This window comes from Chenopodium quinoa, unplaced genomic scaffold (assembly GCF_001683475.1).
Source record: "Chenopodium quinoa cultivar QQ74 unplaced genomic scaffold, ASM168347v1, whole genome shotgun sequence".
Lineage (NCBI taxonomy): Eukaryota > Viridiplantae > Streptophyta > Magnoliopsida > Caryophyllales > Amaranthaceae > Chenopodium > Chenopodium quinoa.
In genome coordinates this window covers 2,525,618-2,542,799 of record NW_018745461.1, presented here as the reverse complement: position 1 = coordinate 2,542,799, position 17,182 = coordinate 2,525,618, and the positions used below count along the sequence as shown (strand labels likewise).

Genomic DNA, 17,182 nt, shown 5'->3' with positions numbered 1-17,182 from the left:
TTAAAATTTGTATCAATGATAAATTTTAAAATTTGATATATATGTTAAATTTTATGTTACAATTCAATAAACAATCCGGGCATTGCACAGGGCATTCCAAGTTTTCGCAAAGTATCGCACCACCTTGGATAGATTTAAATAGACTTCATTTGATAAAAAAAAAACTGTCAAGTTCGCGCCACCTTAGATAGATTTCATAAGATAAAAAAAATTAGGTAAGAATTCTATTTTCTATCAAATTAGGATAGAATTTTAGAATAAGATTATTAGTTTAGAGATATATTTTCGATAAAATATCAAATAATTAATTTATAATTAGGCCACAAGACAACAACATTTAGTGTTTTAATTTTTCGCCAAATATCGTACCACGTTGGATAAATATAGATTGACTTTGTAGCAAAAAAAGTTAATTTAGAATTCTATTTTCAATCAAATTGAATATAATACTATCTTCGTTAAATGTTAAGTGCAATTTTGGGGTATTATTTGAGAGATATAAAATATGTCAATGTTACACATAACATTTAACGGAGGTAGTATAATTTTATCTTAAAAGTCTATAAACTACCCGGGCATCGCCGGGGCACAAAACTAGTATATATATAAAGGGGAGTTTTTACCCGAGTTTTTAGAGAGCCACGTAGGATTTAATTTTCTTAGCGCCATATAGGATTATAAATTTAAGTTGTAGCCAATTAAATAAGAAATTATTAATTTCTTTTACAATTAAATAATTCAAATGCCATGTAAGCAAAATTGACGAATGAGATTTTAAAGTTTAAATTAATTAAATACAAAATATTATCTTTAGAGATTAGGAATTTTATTTAATATTTTAAAACTAATATAATAACAATTTAATCACATAAATATGAAAATATTTTTTAAAAAAAATACTAACAAACCATCACGGGCTTCATCTAGTTAGCTTATAAATGAAAGGAAAAAACTATTACGCCTTGTAGGCATTCTATTTGTAAAATTGTATTGAACTATGAAGCACAAATGCACAATATATGGATAGAATTAATCATATGGTCTATATTTTTATTTATTTTTTTACAAGAAGTCATATGGTCTATATCTTCAATTATGAATCTTTGTTTTGCTATATACTTTGATGTATATTGTGAACACTTTTTGATGTTAAAGGCTTCAATGTATATTGTTATAGGTTAGATAAATTTGTCCATTTACTCTCTTTGATCTCTTCCTCAATAGCAAGTTAAAAAAGTGTGTTGCAAATATAATTAGATATATGTAGGGGTGAGCGTAGCAGGGTACCCTGTAAAAATTTCAGGACCCGGAACCTGTTGCAACAGGTTCCTAAAAATAGGAACCGGGACCGGAACCTATTGCAACAAGTTCCTAAGAATTGAGAACCGGAACCGGAACCTGCAGGTTCCGGTTCCTAAACAGGGTACCCTGTTTGTCAAAGTAAGTTTAATAGTTACTTGATAAATTGTGACAAATTTTTTTTTTTAAATAGATGATCACAATAAAAGCTTACAACTTTAGTATAGTACTTCAAATATAACAAACCAACACTAATTATCTACAATTTTTAATACCATATAGGTTCCGGTTTCATGTACCCTATAGGGAACCTGTACTAACAGGGTACCCTACAGGTTCTAGATCCAAAATTTTATTACCCGGAACCGAAACCTGTCTAATTTTATTACCCAGAACCAAAACCTGATCAACAGGTTCCGGGTTTGGAACCTGCGGTTACGAACAGGTTCCGGTTCCATATCAGGGTACCCTGAATTTTTGCTCACCCCTAGATATATGTGTTCATTCCAATTAAACATACTCTTTAATAGCATTAAAAACCTTTATACAATTCCTCAAAAAAAGGAGGAAAAAAAAAAACTTTATATAAGTTTACACATCACTAATACTAATTAGAATTAAGAAAATGTCGACTTAGTGGATTAATACATCAACACAATAACTCAACTAATGATGGCAAGTCTTTTCACTCTAATAGACTACCAAACATAACAAGCATGCTTCTTAGAACATGACACTACTTTGATCCAACAAAGTAGTGTCATGTTCTATAGTACAAACTAGCATGCTTCTTAGAACATGACACTACTTTGATCCAACAAAGTAGTGTCATGTTCTATAGTACAAACTATGAAAGACAGAGGATAACCTACATTTCTTGTGAGTTCGTGCAAGTTCTGCCATTGATCTTACAACTTCACGGTTTGGAGAAAGCCTTGCACGCAATCTTCACCAGAACATAATTGCATTTCGGGGTAGAACCTTATAATTGTCAATTACCTAAATGTAAGACACAAGTGATTGAGCATCAACCTCATTGCCTTTACAGTATAAAGGATAAAGATGATTATACAAGTGATTGAGCATCAACCTCATTGCCTTTACAGTATAAAGGATAAAGATGATTATATCATCATTATCATTATTAGTTATTGTTTAGAATATGTAAATCCCTTGATTTACTCCTTAATTTTAATAGTCAAAGTATATCCCTTATAATTAGCTAATGTACCTAGTCACATATTGTATCTAGTCATAGTTTGGTATGTTCAATGTTCTAATCTTGTACTATATATACTCGTCTATATTCATCAATATAATTAAGCTTTCCAACATTCCCTTTCTCATAACTCTATCATACAGGATGTTTGGTGCTTAGGAATAGGAATTTGGAGGGACATACTATGTAGGTTGGAATAAACAGGGAAATTTAATTTGTTGTCGGGAATTCATAAATATATGACCATGTCAGCTGAAATCAAGTAACAAAAAATCATGCTCTATATAAGCTTACCTCTAGCAGGAGTCATAAGGATGTACATCATTGTCTAAACCCTCAGAATAATAACTATCTGAATTTGAACCTGTAAAACAATATCTCATTATTATGTTTAATATACTATAATTAATAGTTTTGACAATGTTTATAATGTATATAGTAATGTTTGAAGAATTAAAGAATTCACCAAAATTGAAAGATGACAATAATATTCTACAGTGTACTAAGAATTCCAAATGAAATACTCCATAGGCAGAAAATTATTGACTGAAAGTTAGAATATAGTCTAAAAAAGTTTACAGTTACCTGCAGACGAAGTATCATCATCAGCACCATCTTCTTGAGTAGAACGAACATCTTTCAAATCAATTGTTATATCTGGAATATATTCAATCTCGAACCAGCCTTCACCTCCCCTCATGTATCTCTTTTTCAACAAAGGACAAGCATCTATTACAAGAGTTTCTAGTGACGTTGACAATGTTGGTCCATGTGACAGAGATTTCAGCACTTTGCAGTGGCTTATTTCTAGATGCCTCAAGGAGGGAAGATGTGGAAGAAACAGAAGCACACTCAGCTTGGGGCATTGCCTTACAACAAGCTCCGTAAGAAGTGGAAAATCACCATAACATACTCCATCCCAAGTTGCTAATTTAGGCATGCCATCAATTCGTAGTGCCTCCAATTTAGGAAAACTGCCGGGATCTTCACCATAATACCTATGAACCCTGTAATCAATATTTGTCAATTCGTACATGAAAGTAATATTCAGATACCTGAGAGTCGGTAACTTTCCTAATTTGGTATGGAGTTCTTTTATTGCACACTTGAGGAGGGTTATACTAACAAGCTCCTTAAACAATGGAGAGCCTATCCAAGGTGGCAATTTTAAGCCAGGATAATATAATATTTGCAACTCTTCCAAACATGAATTTGGCTCAAGATAATTAGTAGTCCAAAATATGTCACTTCGCTTTTGATCATCGTAAGATTTGAAGTCATTCCATCTTAGTTGCAACCGAGTAAGGTACTTTTTATCAGATAAAGTAGTTGTTTGGGCTTCATGATCAGCCACATTTTCCAAACCAGAAATACAAAAACTTCCTTTAAGGTTATTCATGTACTTAAGTTCTCTAATGGTACAACCCTCTCCAGACTCTACAATGAATGCTGATAGTGTGCAAAGCTCGGTAAGAGCTCCTACACCTTTGGGCATACAAGTTAGCTGGCCCAAAACATCAAAATCCAAATAACGAAGGCCAATTAGCACCTTCATTCCATCAGGAAGGTTATATAAATGCGTACACCCTTCAAGTCTCAAGGTTTGCAGTTGATGAAGCTGATCAATGGATTCAGGTAAACTCTCAATTAAAGTAAACGAAAGATCAAGGTAACATAAATGTACCACATTCCCTATAGAACTTGGCAGCTCAATTATATGGCTTCCACTTAAATCAAGTGCTTGTATAGACTTCAAAGCAACAAACAAATTAAATCTGATGGTATCTGTTTGAGAGAAGAACCATAATTGCGAACAAATAAAAGTGTCCTCAATTCGTTGAAAGTCTTTAGTGTCTCAAACGTTGCTTGATCAATGTGATTAGACACGATTGAGACATGCCAAGACTTAGATACAACCACTGATGCAATTTCATCTTCTAACATGGCACATATATCCTTACTTCTGATGGTTTGCATCCCATTTAGAAAAGTTGTAAGCTTGTCAAAATTAACTATGTACTTATTTCTTCCGGTCAAAATATCAACTCTTGCTTGTAAGATGTACTCTCTTTAAAAGAATATCAAATTTTATGTTTCCAACATTTTCCATGTCTTTCTTTCCTAAAAACCCCACAGCCATCCATAAGTGGACTAATGTCTCTCTCTCTCGAACTCATAATCATTGGGGAAGAGATAACAGTTAAGCTTTATCTGCTTCCACCCAAAGCTAACAATAGTTTTCATCCTCATTATTGCTTTAAAAACCAATGCTACAGTGCGCCAATAATTATGATTAATCAGCAGTCCTACATACATAAGTTGACACATTAGATAGTCATTATATGTCCAAGTTTACATAGACTAATTTATTACCTAGGAAAAATTGTCAGAAATCACCTTTTATAAAAAATAAAACTTTTTTTTTGGATAAAAAAACACCTTATAAACATTTTCTTGAAAAAACACACCTAAAACAATTTTATATTATTATTATTCTTTTTTATTACAAAATAGCACCTTGACCCAATTTCAGGTCTTTGAGTTGGTTTTCTGGCGTTGACTTTTACACGTGAGTCACGTGATCTCATAAAATTACCTTCCTTTATTATTATTTTTCCCTTTTCCCTCACCGACACTACCTCACCACCCCCACCAGCTCACTGCCAGCACCACCTCACTACCGCCCCCACCAACACCACCTTCCTACCACCTCACTGCCACCCACTCCAACTCATTAGTCATTACCACCCTCAAAACACTAATTTAAGGAGATCTAAAATTCCATCAAACTTATCAAGCAATTTTAGAAATTGAACCAGCTTATCTTCCTGTGGTTTGCAATTTTAGACATGTTAAACAATGAAGTTTGACAAATGTAAACAATTTTTATTGAATCCATTGATTTGACAAAAGTGTCTAAAAGTGTCTAAGGGCCTGTTCACATTTACTAAACTGAGCTGAACTGAACTGAACTGATTGGAGCTGAACTGAACTGAACTGAATTGATTGGAGCACAACTGAACTGAACTGGACTGAATTGAGCTAAAATGAATATTTTATGAGAGAGGAAAATTAAGAACTGAATTGAAGTGAAATTAAGTAAATATGAACAGGCCCTAAAAGTATCTAAAATTTGGTCAAAAGTGTTTTATAGTGTCTAAAAGTGTTAATTAAACAATGGAGTTTGACATATGTAAGCACTTTCGTCCAATCATTATGGTATTGTTGTTAATTAGTGCTTACATTTGTCTAAAACACTAATTCAGTTTTCATCTTTCTATGGTTTGCAATTTAAGCTAGGAGTTTCCTTCTTCAATGAAAAAGTAATTGAGGATTGGTTGGAAATAAAAGAGAGGAGAGAAAGTTCAATTGGAGAGAGAGGGAGTTCAATTGGAGGGGAAAATTGGCAAAAGTTTAAGAAAGAAAGGTTTTTACCGGACCACGTGCGACTCACGTGAGGGTCAATGCCTGAAAACCAAGTCAAACACCGGAAACCGGTTAAGGTATTACTTTGCAAAAAAAAAAAAAATGATTTTAGATGTATTACTTCACCAAAAAAAAAATTATTAGGTATTTTTTCAAAGAAAATGTTATAAAAAGTGATTTTCGACAATTTTTCCATAATAAACTAAGGTTGTTCACAAACTTTTAGGCAAACCGCAAACTAAATATACGAGTACTACATTTGTTAATCTACAAGAATCTTACTTTCTTGGTAACCATCTACATCAATCTTGAAATAAATGAACAGAAAATATACTTCGTATTAACATTTGGATAATAATACCTGTTGCTCTATTCATTCGTGATTTCACAATGAAATATGGATCGCTCTGATGCAAGTGCGAGGACGTTGAAGCATTAGGCTCCTGGTTGACATTGCAGATGTGTCAAAGGCAAGCATATGCAAAGACAAATATAAGCACTTTTTTATTTATACATTTTATGATATGTGTGATGTTCCGCATCGGGTTGGAAACCATAGGAGTAGGCCCTGCGAACGGCTCAATTGGATGAAATCCGTTAATAGGTATTGCTATTTGCTAAACAAACATTTGTCATTTTAGGGGTATGTAGAAAAAAACATATATTTGTTCACAAAACAACTATTTTTAGGGTAGTTCTTCACAAAATTTCCTTATTCATAAAGATCTTATCGTTTCCACTTTATGATAAAACTACAAACTTAATTTTTTCACAAGATGAAACCTCAACTTACTTTTTCGAAATTAACGATGTTGACTTAATATTTTTGGCAAACAAAAAAAACTAATGATTGACCCACACCAATCCTAATACCACCCCTAAATGAGGGCTTATTTAGTTTACCTTATTTATGCTAATTTGATCAAATATAGTATGATTTGATGTGATATTGTAATACCCGAATATTTTACGATTTTATATAATAAATTTTATTAAAATATAGTTTATTTTCATTTAATATATAACTTTTCTAATCTCATATTTTTTTTATTTAGAGCTTGTAAAGTTTTAAAAACCCTATTTTTTTAGATAGGAGTAAATACTATTAACCCTCAAAAGATATTTTATTAAAAAAAAAAAAAAGAGTTTGTCGAAATCCTTTTGTGCGTGAATTCCATGATCCAATTCCAAAAATTAATTTTTCATTAAAGTTTTTCTTTCATTATTATTCTCCCATCTCCATTCAATTTCATTCTCCAAACTACATTGAATTTGTAAAATCAAAGCCCACAAATTGCAACGTCAGTGCAAATACTTTGTCTTAAATGTTGTGGTCCGATTGTAACTAGTCGGAAGGTAATCACACGAACTTTCTTGGAGTTGATTGTGTTATAATTCGTATTATTATTATGTGTAAGTTTATAAAATTTGTTATTTATATGATCAATTATTGCATATATTGTTAAATATGTCGTGATATATGATTTAATTGTTGTATTATTGATTACATTAATTGTGTTAATTTTAGGGTTTTTAATGTTGTAGTTATAGGGAGTATTGTTTTATCAAGGTTTTAGGGTTATTAATAATGCAGAGTAATATTTTTGGGTTGTGAGTTAATTAATTTTGGGTACTATTATTGCCTTATAAGAATTGAGATATACCATGATTGAAATGAGTTTTAATTGTTATGTTATTTGGGAACATGTGCCATTATTGAGATATTATCTATTATATTGTGAATGGTTATTTGATTGACGTATGAGATCAAAAGGTTGAGCATTATTATTTTGTTTTTGATTTGAGGCTCGACGTTATAGACCTTTGTTGTCCTTGGCATGTTGGTAAGGAGATGATAATCATGAGTTAAGAATGAGGTACAATCTTTATTATTTATTTTTCAATTGTCCCCTACAGTGGGAATTGGCTCGTATGTGGTCTGGTTCAAGGTATTTTCTAGTTATTGAGAGTGTTCAAGTTTTTATACTTGTTGGTTTGTTATTCGAATTACCCATGTCCAAGGCTAGGTATAAAACAAAGAGCGTGGCACATTTATGGGACAAATGAGTAAAATAAAAGTTTGTTTTATTATTCGAGGTTGGGTTTGACAAAGGTTACTTACAAAGTACAATGTAGTTTTAAACTACATTATTTAATTAAGCTAGTAATGTTGATTATCCTATTATACTCTATGTGTGTGTGTTTGTTTGTTGTGCTACTTGTGTTTGCGGCCATGTCTTTGTCTTATGGTGGTCCTGCGACTATCTATTTTGGAATTTATCCTTAATGGTGAGCAGTCATGTTTTTCTAAGCATATTAAGCAAGCGATCGTATATAAAGGAGCTAAAGTGTTTCGATTAATATGCTATAATGAGTTTATAAAGTTGTACAAATAGCTCACCTAGTTTATTGGGTTGTAATTATTGTGATTTTGAAAGCCTTAACACTTGACATGTTGTCGAGTGTGGCAGTAATACCTCCGATTTAGGTGTATGCTTCCGCAATTTTATTTAAAGGTTGTTTATATATCTTTCCTTTAATTCTTGTTTATTATTAGTTAGTAAATCGGGGGTGTAACTAGGGATGTCAGTGGGGCGGGTCAAGTAGGAGACCCGCCTCATCCCCGCCCCAATGGGGCGGGGATAGGTCTCGGTTTGGCGGGTGGTGGGGCGGGGATGGGAATAAAAACCATTCCCGCCATGGGTGATGGGGCGGGGGTGGATTTTAAGTTGTACCCGCCCCATCCCCGCCCCGCCCCACCCGCCCCACTTCGTACCCGCCCCATCCCCACCTCATACCCATATCTATATATCTTTTAAAGCAAAATTACATACTTTTATTCTATTTATAAAATAATTACATGAAATACAATATTAATTATAATATTTTGTACGACACTTATATTATAACACAAAAATGTGTATAGAATGTTTTATTTTATAATTCGTATTAATTATGTAAGATTGTGTATTTGAGATGCAGATACTAGGTGGATCTTGTGTGGGGATTAGGCGGGTCTTTGGTGGGGATTAGGTGGGGATGGATATCCAAGTGGGGGTTGGGGCGGGGATGGTTTTGGAGTTGTACCCGGTGGGGCGGGGATGGGGATGAAAATTGGACCCGCTGCGGGGATGGGGATGGGGATGGGGATGAAAATATTAGGAGGGGATGGGGATGGGAATGCCAACATCCGCCCCGCCCTGCCCCGCCCCATTGACATCCCTAGGTGTAACATATATGGTTTGATATGATTGTATGATTAGACCAAAGACCTTATGTATACGATAATTTATAAAGAAAAATAAAATATATCAAATATTGTCTTATTAGATTCGTATTAATGTGTAGTTTTTATAATTTTTTCATTACGTAATTAAATATATTTAGTGATAAAAAACCACTCATAAATCGATGATTTGATCTGAACATATTAATTTGATTTGATTTGGACTTATTTTTTCTGATCTGATTTAAACTTATTTAGTTTGATTTGATTTGATGTGAAATTATTTAATCTGAAATAAGTAAAAATAAGTTGAACTAAACAAGATCTAAGTTAATAATCATTTCAACATGTGAGCAAAAGAATTAAGAAGTAAAATGTACTTGCCTGACTTGGAGAAAGCTTGTGGATTTGTCCATCAAGATAAATTTTTAAGGCATTGGATCTAGAAGGCGACTCCAACGGGTTGGGCAAAGAGAGCAAAGATTTTCTTCTTGGTCCTGCGTAATTCAAGAAACTTAAGGGGGTTGGAATGGATTAGTAAGGGATCACATATTAGAGAGGTATGTATTCTAAAACTCATGCTATCTCAAAGTTATTTTGTTTATTGTTGGAATGGATTTTATACTTCACTAGGTTAAATCCCGTACAATGTACGGGTGTTGAATAATAATAATAATAATAATAAAATAAATATATTAAAAAATTGGATCAATTAAACCGGTATTAAAACACATTTAAATATATGTTAAAACAATAAAATAAAATGTTAGAAAAATCTTTAAATATCTAATAGTAATAAGGAAAATTTGATTTAAATAATCCAACCTTTGACGTATTTATTTTTAATGATCCAACCTTTTGATTATTCTACAATAATCCAAGCTTTAAGTGGTATTCTATTTTATAAATCCAAATCGGTCACCAACCTACAATAGTAGGTTACCTTGCCACGTGTCACATTTTGATTTGCCTAATTTATTTATTTTTTTCATTTTTTTTAAAAAAACTTTATTTTTTTTTTCAGTTCCCCTTCCCCTTCCCCTTCCTTCATCCACTCAAGCTTAGAGCAGCCAGCCTCCCCAAACTCACTACCAAATCGAAGACTCACCATCGGCACCCACCACCAGATCGAAGTCCCACCACCGGCAGCACCATCACAAACCCAGGAACACGACACCTAGAAACACTATGGGTGAAAGTGAATCGGTGTAAAACCGAACCGAACCGAAAAACCGAACCGTATAAGGAATGTGGTTCGGTTTTTTGGGAGGGTGGTTCGGTTTCGGTGTCAAAAATAAAAAAATTTCGGTTTTCGGTTCGGGAAATTGAAAAACCGAACAAAACCGAATTATAAGCCCAATCCTACAAAACCCCTGCCTGGCCCAAAATTAAATACCCTAGGTATATAATGAAAAATAAAAAAAACCCTAATTCCTCTAATCCTCTCAGCCTTTCTCCACTCTTTCGTCCCCTCTCCTGTCTCCTCTGAGTCTCTGACCACCGTCCAGTACACCAGGGCACCAGGCGACCATCGTCCACGGTCCACCTGCTTCTCTCTCTCCTGTCTTCTCCTACTAATTAAGGTATGCACTATGCAATTTGCGAATTCAATTTGCGATTTTAATTTGCTCTACTACTTGCTCTGCTAATCGTTGCTCTACTTACTTGCTCTCTCCTGTCTTCTCCTACTAATCGTTGCTACTTGCTTAAATCGTTGCTACTGCATGTTCAATTGTGAATTGCGATTTTAACTTGCGATTTTAATTTGCGATTTTAACTTGCGATTTTACTTGCTTAAATCATTGCTATTGCGATTTTAACTTGCGATTTTAATTTGTGAATTGCGATTTTAGTTTGTGCTAATTTGTGGGAATTTTAGTTTGTGCTAATTTGTGGGAATTTTAGTTTGCTTAATTTCTCTGGTACTGCATGTACAATTTGTGGGAATTAACTTTCTGCTGTTCTGCATGTTCAATTGCTCTGCTAGACTGCTACTGCTTTGCTATTACTCTGCTGTTGTGCTACTGCTTTGCTATTACTCTGCTTTGCTATTACTCTGCTAGGCTGCTAGACTGCTACTGCATGTTCATCCTCTTCCTTTATTAACTTTCTGTTATTCTGCATGTTCAATTGCTCTTATACTGCTGTTTTTTTATGTCCTAGGCCAATGGCAACCAATGTGGGTGTCAATGACCACCCTGAACTCGAACCTGAGACTGACCAATCTGACTGTAACAAAAAAGAAGGTGTAAAAAGGAAGAGGATGAAAGAGCGGTCTGAAGTTTGGGAGCATTTTGTGAAAGAAGACTTACCTTCTGGAAGGCAGGCAACTTGCAAGTATTGTGGGATGAGCTAAAAGTGCGGGGCAAAGAAAAACGGCACTAGTGTGTTATGGGCTCATATTAACCGTTGTCGTAAGTATCCCTATAGCACCCCTAAAGATTCAAAACAAAGTTTGCTTTCATTCAAAAGTGCTAAAGTAACAAGTGCTGCTCGTGGTACTAGTGGGTTGACATACCACAAATTTGATGCTGGTAGTATTAGAAAAGCTTTGTCGTATATGGTAATTGTTGATGAACTTCCATTTAAGTTTGTTGAAGGTGTAGGTTTTAGACACTTTTGTGGTGTAATGGAACCTAGATTTAATGTTCCTTCTCGAATTACAGTAGCAAAAGATTGTTTTGAAACTTATTTAACTGAGAAAAGAAAGCTGAAAAATCAATTAAAGAAATGTAATTCAAGAGTTTCTTTAACCACTGATACTTGGACCTCTATACAACAAATCAATTACATGTGCTTGACTGTCCACTTCATTGATAATGACTGGAAATTACACAAAAGAATTCTGAATTTTTGTCCTATTTCTAGTCATAAGGGTGATGATATTGGCAAAGAAATTGAAAAATGTTTGCTTGATTGGGGGCTTGAAAAAGTCATGTGTATAACTGTTGATAATGCTAGCTCAAATGATACTGCAATTGGGTATTTGAGAAGGAAAATGAATGCTAGCTCAAATGCTTGTTGTGTTAGTGAGAATAGTGACTTAGTGTGTTGATTAATGAGGCCTAATTTGCAGATTATTGGCCCAAATAAAGGAGGCCCTAAAAAATCGGTTTGGTTCGATTTTTTATTCTGAAACCGAAATAAATATGGTTTGGTTTGGTTCGGTTTCTAAAGTAAAGTGGTGCGGTGTGATTTCTAAAATCAAGAAACCGAATTAAGGTGGTTCGGTTTTGGTTTGGGCCAAAAACCAAAACGAACACCGAACTTTCACCCCTAAGAAACACCCTCCAACCTTCCTGACCCTCGAACCCAAAAAACCCCACCACCATCACGTAAAACCAGAATAAAAACCCATCCATCCTCCCCCAAAGCCTTGCTCAAAACCATCAAAAACCCCTACCCCACCGCCAATTTTTGTGTTTCGGGGTGTTTGGAGTGGTTTTCGTAGCATATCTTGTGGGTGTCCGGACGAATTTTTCCCAAAACCATCGAAAACCCGACCTTCTTCCCTCTTCTTTCTCTCTCTGTTTCAATTTCCATCAATTTGCAGGAAATCTTTGATCTTCAAAACCCTAGAATTTACCCTCAATTTGATTAGAGTTTTGCAAGATCAAGAATAGAGCTGCCTTAAATATTCAATATTTTTATCAAAAATAATCGATCCTAGGGGACTTGATTTGGAATTTTGGGTTGGTTATTGTGGGAAAGAAGAATTTTGGGTTATATCGGGAATTATTATGGAGGTAATCAATTGAATGGAGGATGATTGATGGTTAGGCGGAGTTGGTGGTTGAGTTGCGCTTCTGCAGTGACTGTGGGAGGTGATGTTGTGAGATGCACCAGGGGCAAGGTGGCCGATTTCTGTAGATGGGTGGCGTCATGGCGATGGTGGAGCTGAGGAGCTACGTTGGTGTGTATTGTTTGAAGTTGTAGTTGATGCAGGTGGGTTTTCCGGCGACTTCCGGCGGCGGTGGAAGGCAGGGGTAGAGGTTATTTCCCAGCGAGTGAGGGAGGGGGTAGGGTGTTTTTCGGGGAAGGGGTGGGGGAAGGGGTGGGGGCTGGTGTTGGGGTGTTTTTTTTTTTTACTTTTTTATTTTTAAAATTTAATTTTTGTTAAAAAATTGTAAAAGAAAATAATGTTTAAAAAATTGCCTAAAGAGAAGGTAATCTGTCATATTGGCATGATAAAAAAGAATAACCCCTAAAGCTTGGATTATTCAGGAATAATCTAAAGGTTGGATTATTAAAAATAAATACGTCAAAAGTTGAATTATTTAAATCAAATTTTCAAGTGACATAAATCGGCTTCATCTACCATCCCACATTGGAAACCTTCGTAGCCTTCAGACCCTCCCTCTGTTCATTGTGGGTGATAGTCTTAAAGGATATTGTATTTCAGAGTTGAAGAATATGAATTGTCTTAAAGGGTCAATTTGCATCCAACATCTTGACTATGTCCAAAATCGAGCCATGGCAAAGGAGGCCATGTTTAGCAACAAGTTGTTGCTAGAAAAAATAGTATTGCAATGGATGAGATTGGTGGATGCAACTATTGCCGATGATGTACTCGATGGCCTAGAACCTCATGTTTGTTTGAGAGAGTTGCATATAATAAAATACATTGGCAAGTTGTTTCCGGAATGGATTTGTGATCCATCGCGAAGCCTTCAAAAGAGGGAAATTCCCTGTTTCTCATGGTGAGATACGAAATTTGTTTCTCATGGGGGCATTTTCGTGAATAAATCAACAACTTTTTCATTATTGTGGGTTCCACAGTTGAATAAAGTTGTTGGTTTATTTACGAAAATGCCATGTGAGAATCACCATGAGAAACTGGGACATCCTCTTCAAAAGATACACTTGATGAAATGTCCATCATGTGAGATCTTGCCAGCACTTGGTGAGCTTCAAACTCTTAAGACTCTTGTCATTGAAGAATTTTCCAGTGTAACAGCTGTGGATCGCTGCTTTTGTGGAACATCCAGTGTTACTACGGACGTCTATTTTCCATCATTGGAATCACTGACATTCAAGAAGTTGGTAAAACTTCAGAATTGGACAGGATTGGAAGTAAATGACATGCCTCGCCTTCGAATTCTCAAAATTGAGAATTGTCCTGAGTTCATCAACTTGCCTTCACTCAAGAATCTTACTTCATTAGTTGAATTAAAGATTGAACGTTGTCCAACAATGATATCATTGCCAGAGCTACCTCCTTCTCTCGAGTCACTCAAGATAAGAGAGAGTAATTTACTCAAAGATCGATGTGCTATTGAATGTGAAGATTGGAAGAAGGTAGATTGTATTCCATATGTAGAGATTGATGACACAAGGATCCCAACATCGGGTGCCAATAATGTCCCAACACTGCCTACTCGGCCACATCAAAACATTGTTTACCAGGTTGGTATTATTCTAGCTGCAATATTACTTGTGTATAAAATATAAATGTTGCTACATACCTTCAAACCTTTACTTTTTTTGTTGTAAATGACCAAACTTCAGCCTAGTCTTACTAAAGCGAATTGATTCAGGGATATCAACTTGTCAAGGACAACATTGGAGCATTTAGCCGACTCATTTTGAGGGATTAGCACACAGGTTATTTTTTTCTTTTCAAAATTTATACTTATTAGTTAACATGTACTTTAGGATTATGTCGGTCTTAACTTCCTGTTTTTCTCTTATTTTGCAGGGGAAGCAGAGTATATACACAAAAAGCAGGTATATTGTTTATTTCTTATTTTCTACGAAGTATATGATAGTCTATGCAACGTTTTACAGAAAAGTAAGACAATGTTTTACAGAGAAGTAAGACATTGAGTGCATCTTATTTTATTTATCGTTCATGTATAGATTGTATTGATGATTGAAATTGATTAATGATTCAATATCAGTCATGGCTACTTATTTTTTTTTGTCTGAGTTCGGTCTTAAATATATTTAAATACATTAATTGCATGCCTAATTAAAGTTGATCGATCCTGGATTATCACCTGAGTTTGTCTGTTGATCTGTTGGCTGGGCTTAGGGGTGGATCTTGGTTTGAGCTGGCGGGGGTCTGACCCTCCCAAGATTGTTTTTGAATACTTCATATTAGAAACTTAGTATAAGGTATATGCTGCCTTATAAGTATATAAAAAGTTGTGGCACGATTGTTAAATGATTTATATTTAAACAAGAAGCTACTAGTCCCCCAATTTTGTATCTGTGTGCCTGATTAAGTAAGAAGATAAAATTTAAAAATCAATTTAGTTTGTTGGTTTGCTTGGCTTGGACTGTTCTATGAATTTGGTTAGGAGCAGCCAGCATTAACGACTTTATCAGTTGCGTGCCTACTGCCAAGTTAAGGTTGCTAAAATGGATTTTAAACTCTAAAAATACTGTGAGGCATATCCTTGTGTTTTGTGTTATTCAGTTATTTCTTGATGTGATTGATGATCATCTTGGCAGTGTAGTATAAATATGTTGAGTTGAATTTAAGCCAACCTTCAGTTTCATACAATTTAAGTATGAGGAGGTTTTATATATACTCAAGCTATCAAAGTGTGAGTAAAGTGCTTTACTTTTGAGAGTTTTTTGTCATCATTGAATATGTAATGAAATTTGAGAATATAATTAGTTGAGTTGCAATCTGAATGTCCATAAATATTCAGTAAACAATTTGTGCTAACTAGTCAATTTCCTGTTTTCTTTGTGTCCCAAGAAATAAATGTGCAATGGTATGTAGTAGCTAGCTTGATTTGCGTCCTTCATTGTACTAGCTCGCAACTGATGAAAATTATTATTTCTGTTGATTGAAAAGTCTCAGGCCATATAGCATGTCTTTGTTCGTTGTCAAAACTTTCCAAGTCAACCGAGCCTCCCTTTTACAAATATAGCTGAAGCTCCTAAGGCATTGGACAGAAGAGCCATACATTGGACATTGGCTAAATATGTGCATTATTTCTTTGATTTGGGGAAACTTTGCAGCAATTGAATAAGTATTCTGGTGGACATACTATATAAATTTATCTTATGTTGGAGTTTCACTGCGTATTTAGTTATGTTGTTGTAACAAATATTGTTAGGGTGCATGATATTGTCCTTCCTAGAAGGTAATCCTCATGACATTCTTTTGCTAGAGTAAGACATACACTCGTATTATTTCCTAAAATTTCTGCTCATTGTTACTAGAGCGCCTAAACAAGTTCACTGGAGTTGTTGCAATTAAATAATACTTTATCTAATTAAGACCAATTATTCACTTGTTTGGGATGAACATCTATCTAGTACATGTTTGGAGGAATTCAGTAATTCACTCAGGAGATGCAGCTAATGTGGATTGATTATGAGGTTGATATGAAATTTATAAATCTGGAAAAGTATCTCCATCGCAAAGCAGAAGATTAAATAAAATAGAAGTGACTTAATTGTTTTATCCAAAAAAAAAAAAAAAAGGAAAAAAAGAAGTGACTTAATTGCTTTTGTATTAGGAAAGTCAATATAAATGTGAAGCCCATAGCCTAAGCTAAATACTAAATACTTGTTCCATTTCTCCATGCGCGCTATTTCTCAATGTGTGGAGTTTTAAGAGAAATTAGAAAAAGTAATAAAATATGAAGATAGTGGGGTAAGTGGAATAATAAAAAGTTGTAAAAAGCAAAAGTAGTGGAGAGAATTTGAAAAGAGAGAACATGAAATTACGGAGTACTCCGTAATAAAATATGATTAATGGTGGGTCCAATAGGTGAGAGAAATAAATTAAATATTGTAAAAGTTTTCCAAATAATGAAATGAAGCAAGTATTTAAAAACGGACAAAAAAGAAAAGTGGAGCAGGTATTTAAAAACGGAGGGAGTATTTTTGTAGATATTTGTTGAAATTGTTTCAATGAATAAATTATTAGTTTTCAATTGTTAGAATTTATAGTTATTGATAATTAAAGATATTAATGATCAAAGATTATGTACTGCATACTTGTCCAAAAAAAAATAAAGTAAATATTTAAAAACATATGGAGTATTTGT

The 17,182-nt window shown here is 34.3% G+C and overlaps 1 protein-coding gene and 1 long non-coding RNA gene across 3 annotated transcripts; one reads left to right on the top strand and one right to left on the bottom strand.

Moving 5' to 3' along the window:
• Positions 1–2,814: 2,814 nt before the first annotated feature.
• On the bottom strand, positions 2,815–4,500 carry LOC110714839 (putative disease resistance RPP13-like protein 1). The gene is made up of 3 exons (XM_021893391.1): positions 4,461–4,500; positions 3,104–4,303; positions 2,815–2,882 (listed from the first exon to the last, which is right to left on the bottom strand). The coding sequence occupies exons 1-3, from the start codon at positions 4,498–4,500 to the stop codon at positions 2,815–2,817; spliced, it is 1,308 nt and encodes a 435-aa protein (XP_021749083.1).
• A 5,567-nt stretch (positions 4,501–10,067) lies between these two features.
• Positions 10,068–16,419, top strand: LOC110714707. 2 transcript variants are annotated; one of them, XR_002510148.1, is made up of 6 exons: positions 10,079–10,753; positions 11,334–11,584; positions 14,110–14,576; positions 14,708–14,774; positions 14,869–14,897; positions 15,979–16,419. It is a non-coding gene; the product is annotated as an uncharacterized LOC110714707 (long non-coding RNA). The 2 variants fall into 2 exon arrangements; XR_002510147.1 differs by having other exon boundaries at positions 10,068–10,753; positions 11,334–14,576.
• Positions 16,420–17,182: the final 763 nt, after the last annotated feature.

Excerpts from the sequence above, each read along its gene's own strand:
- LOC110714839 (XM_021893391.1), bottom strand. The coding sequence starts at position 4,500 with ATGGGATGCAAACCATCAGAAGTAAGGATATATGTGCCAT. Across the intron at positions 4,304-4,460 it reads AGTAAGGATATATGTGCCAT|ATACCATCAGATTTAATTTG; the intron begins GTTAGAAGATGA and ends TCTCTCAAACAG. Across the intron at positions 2,883-3,103 it reads TGATGATACTTCGTCTGCAG|GTTCAAATTCAGATAGTTAT; the intron begins GTAACTGTAAAC and ends ATTGTTTTACAG.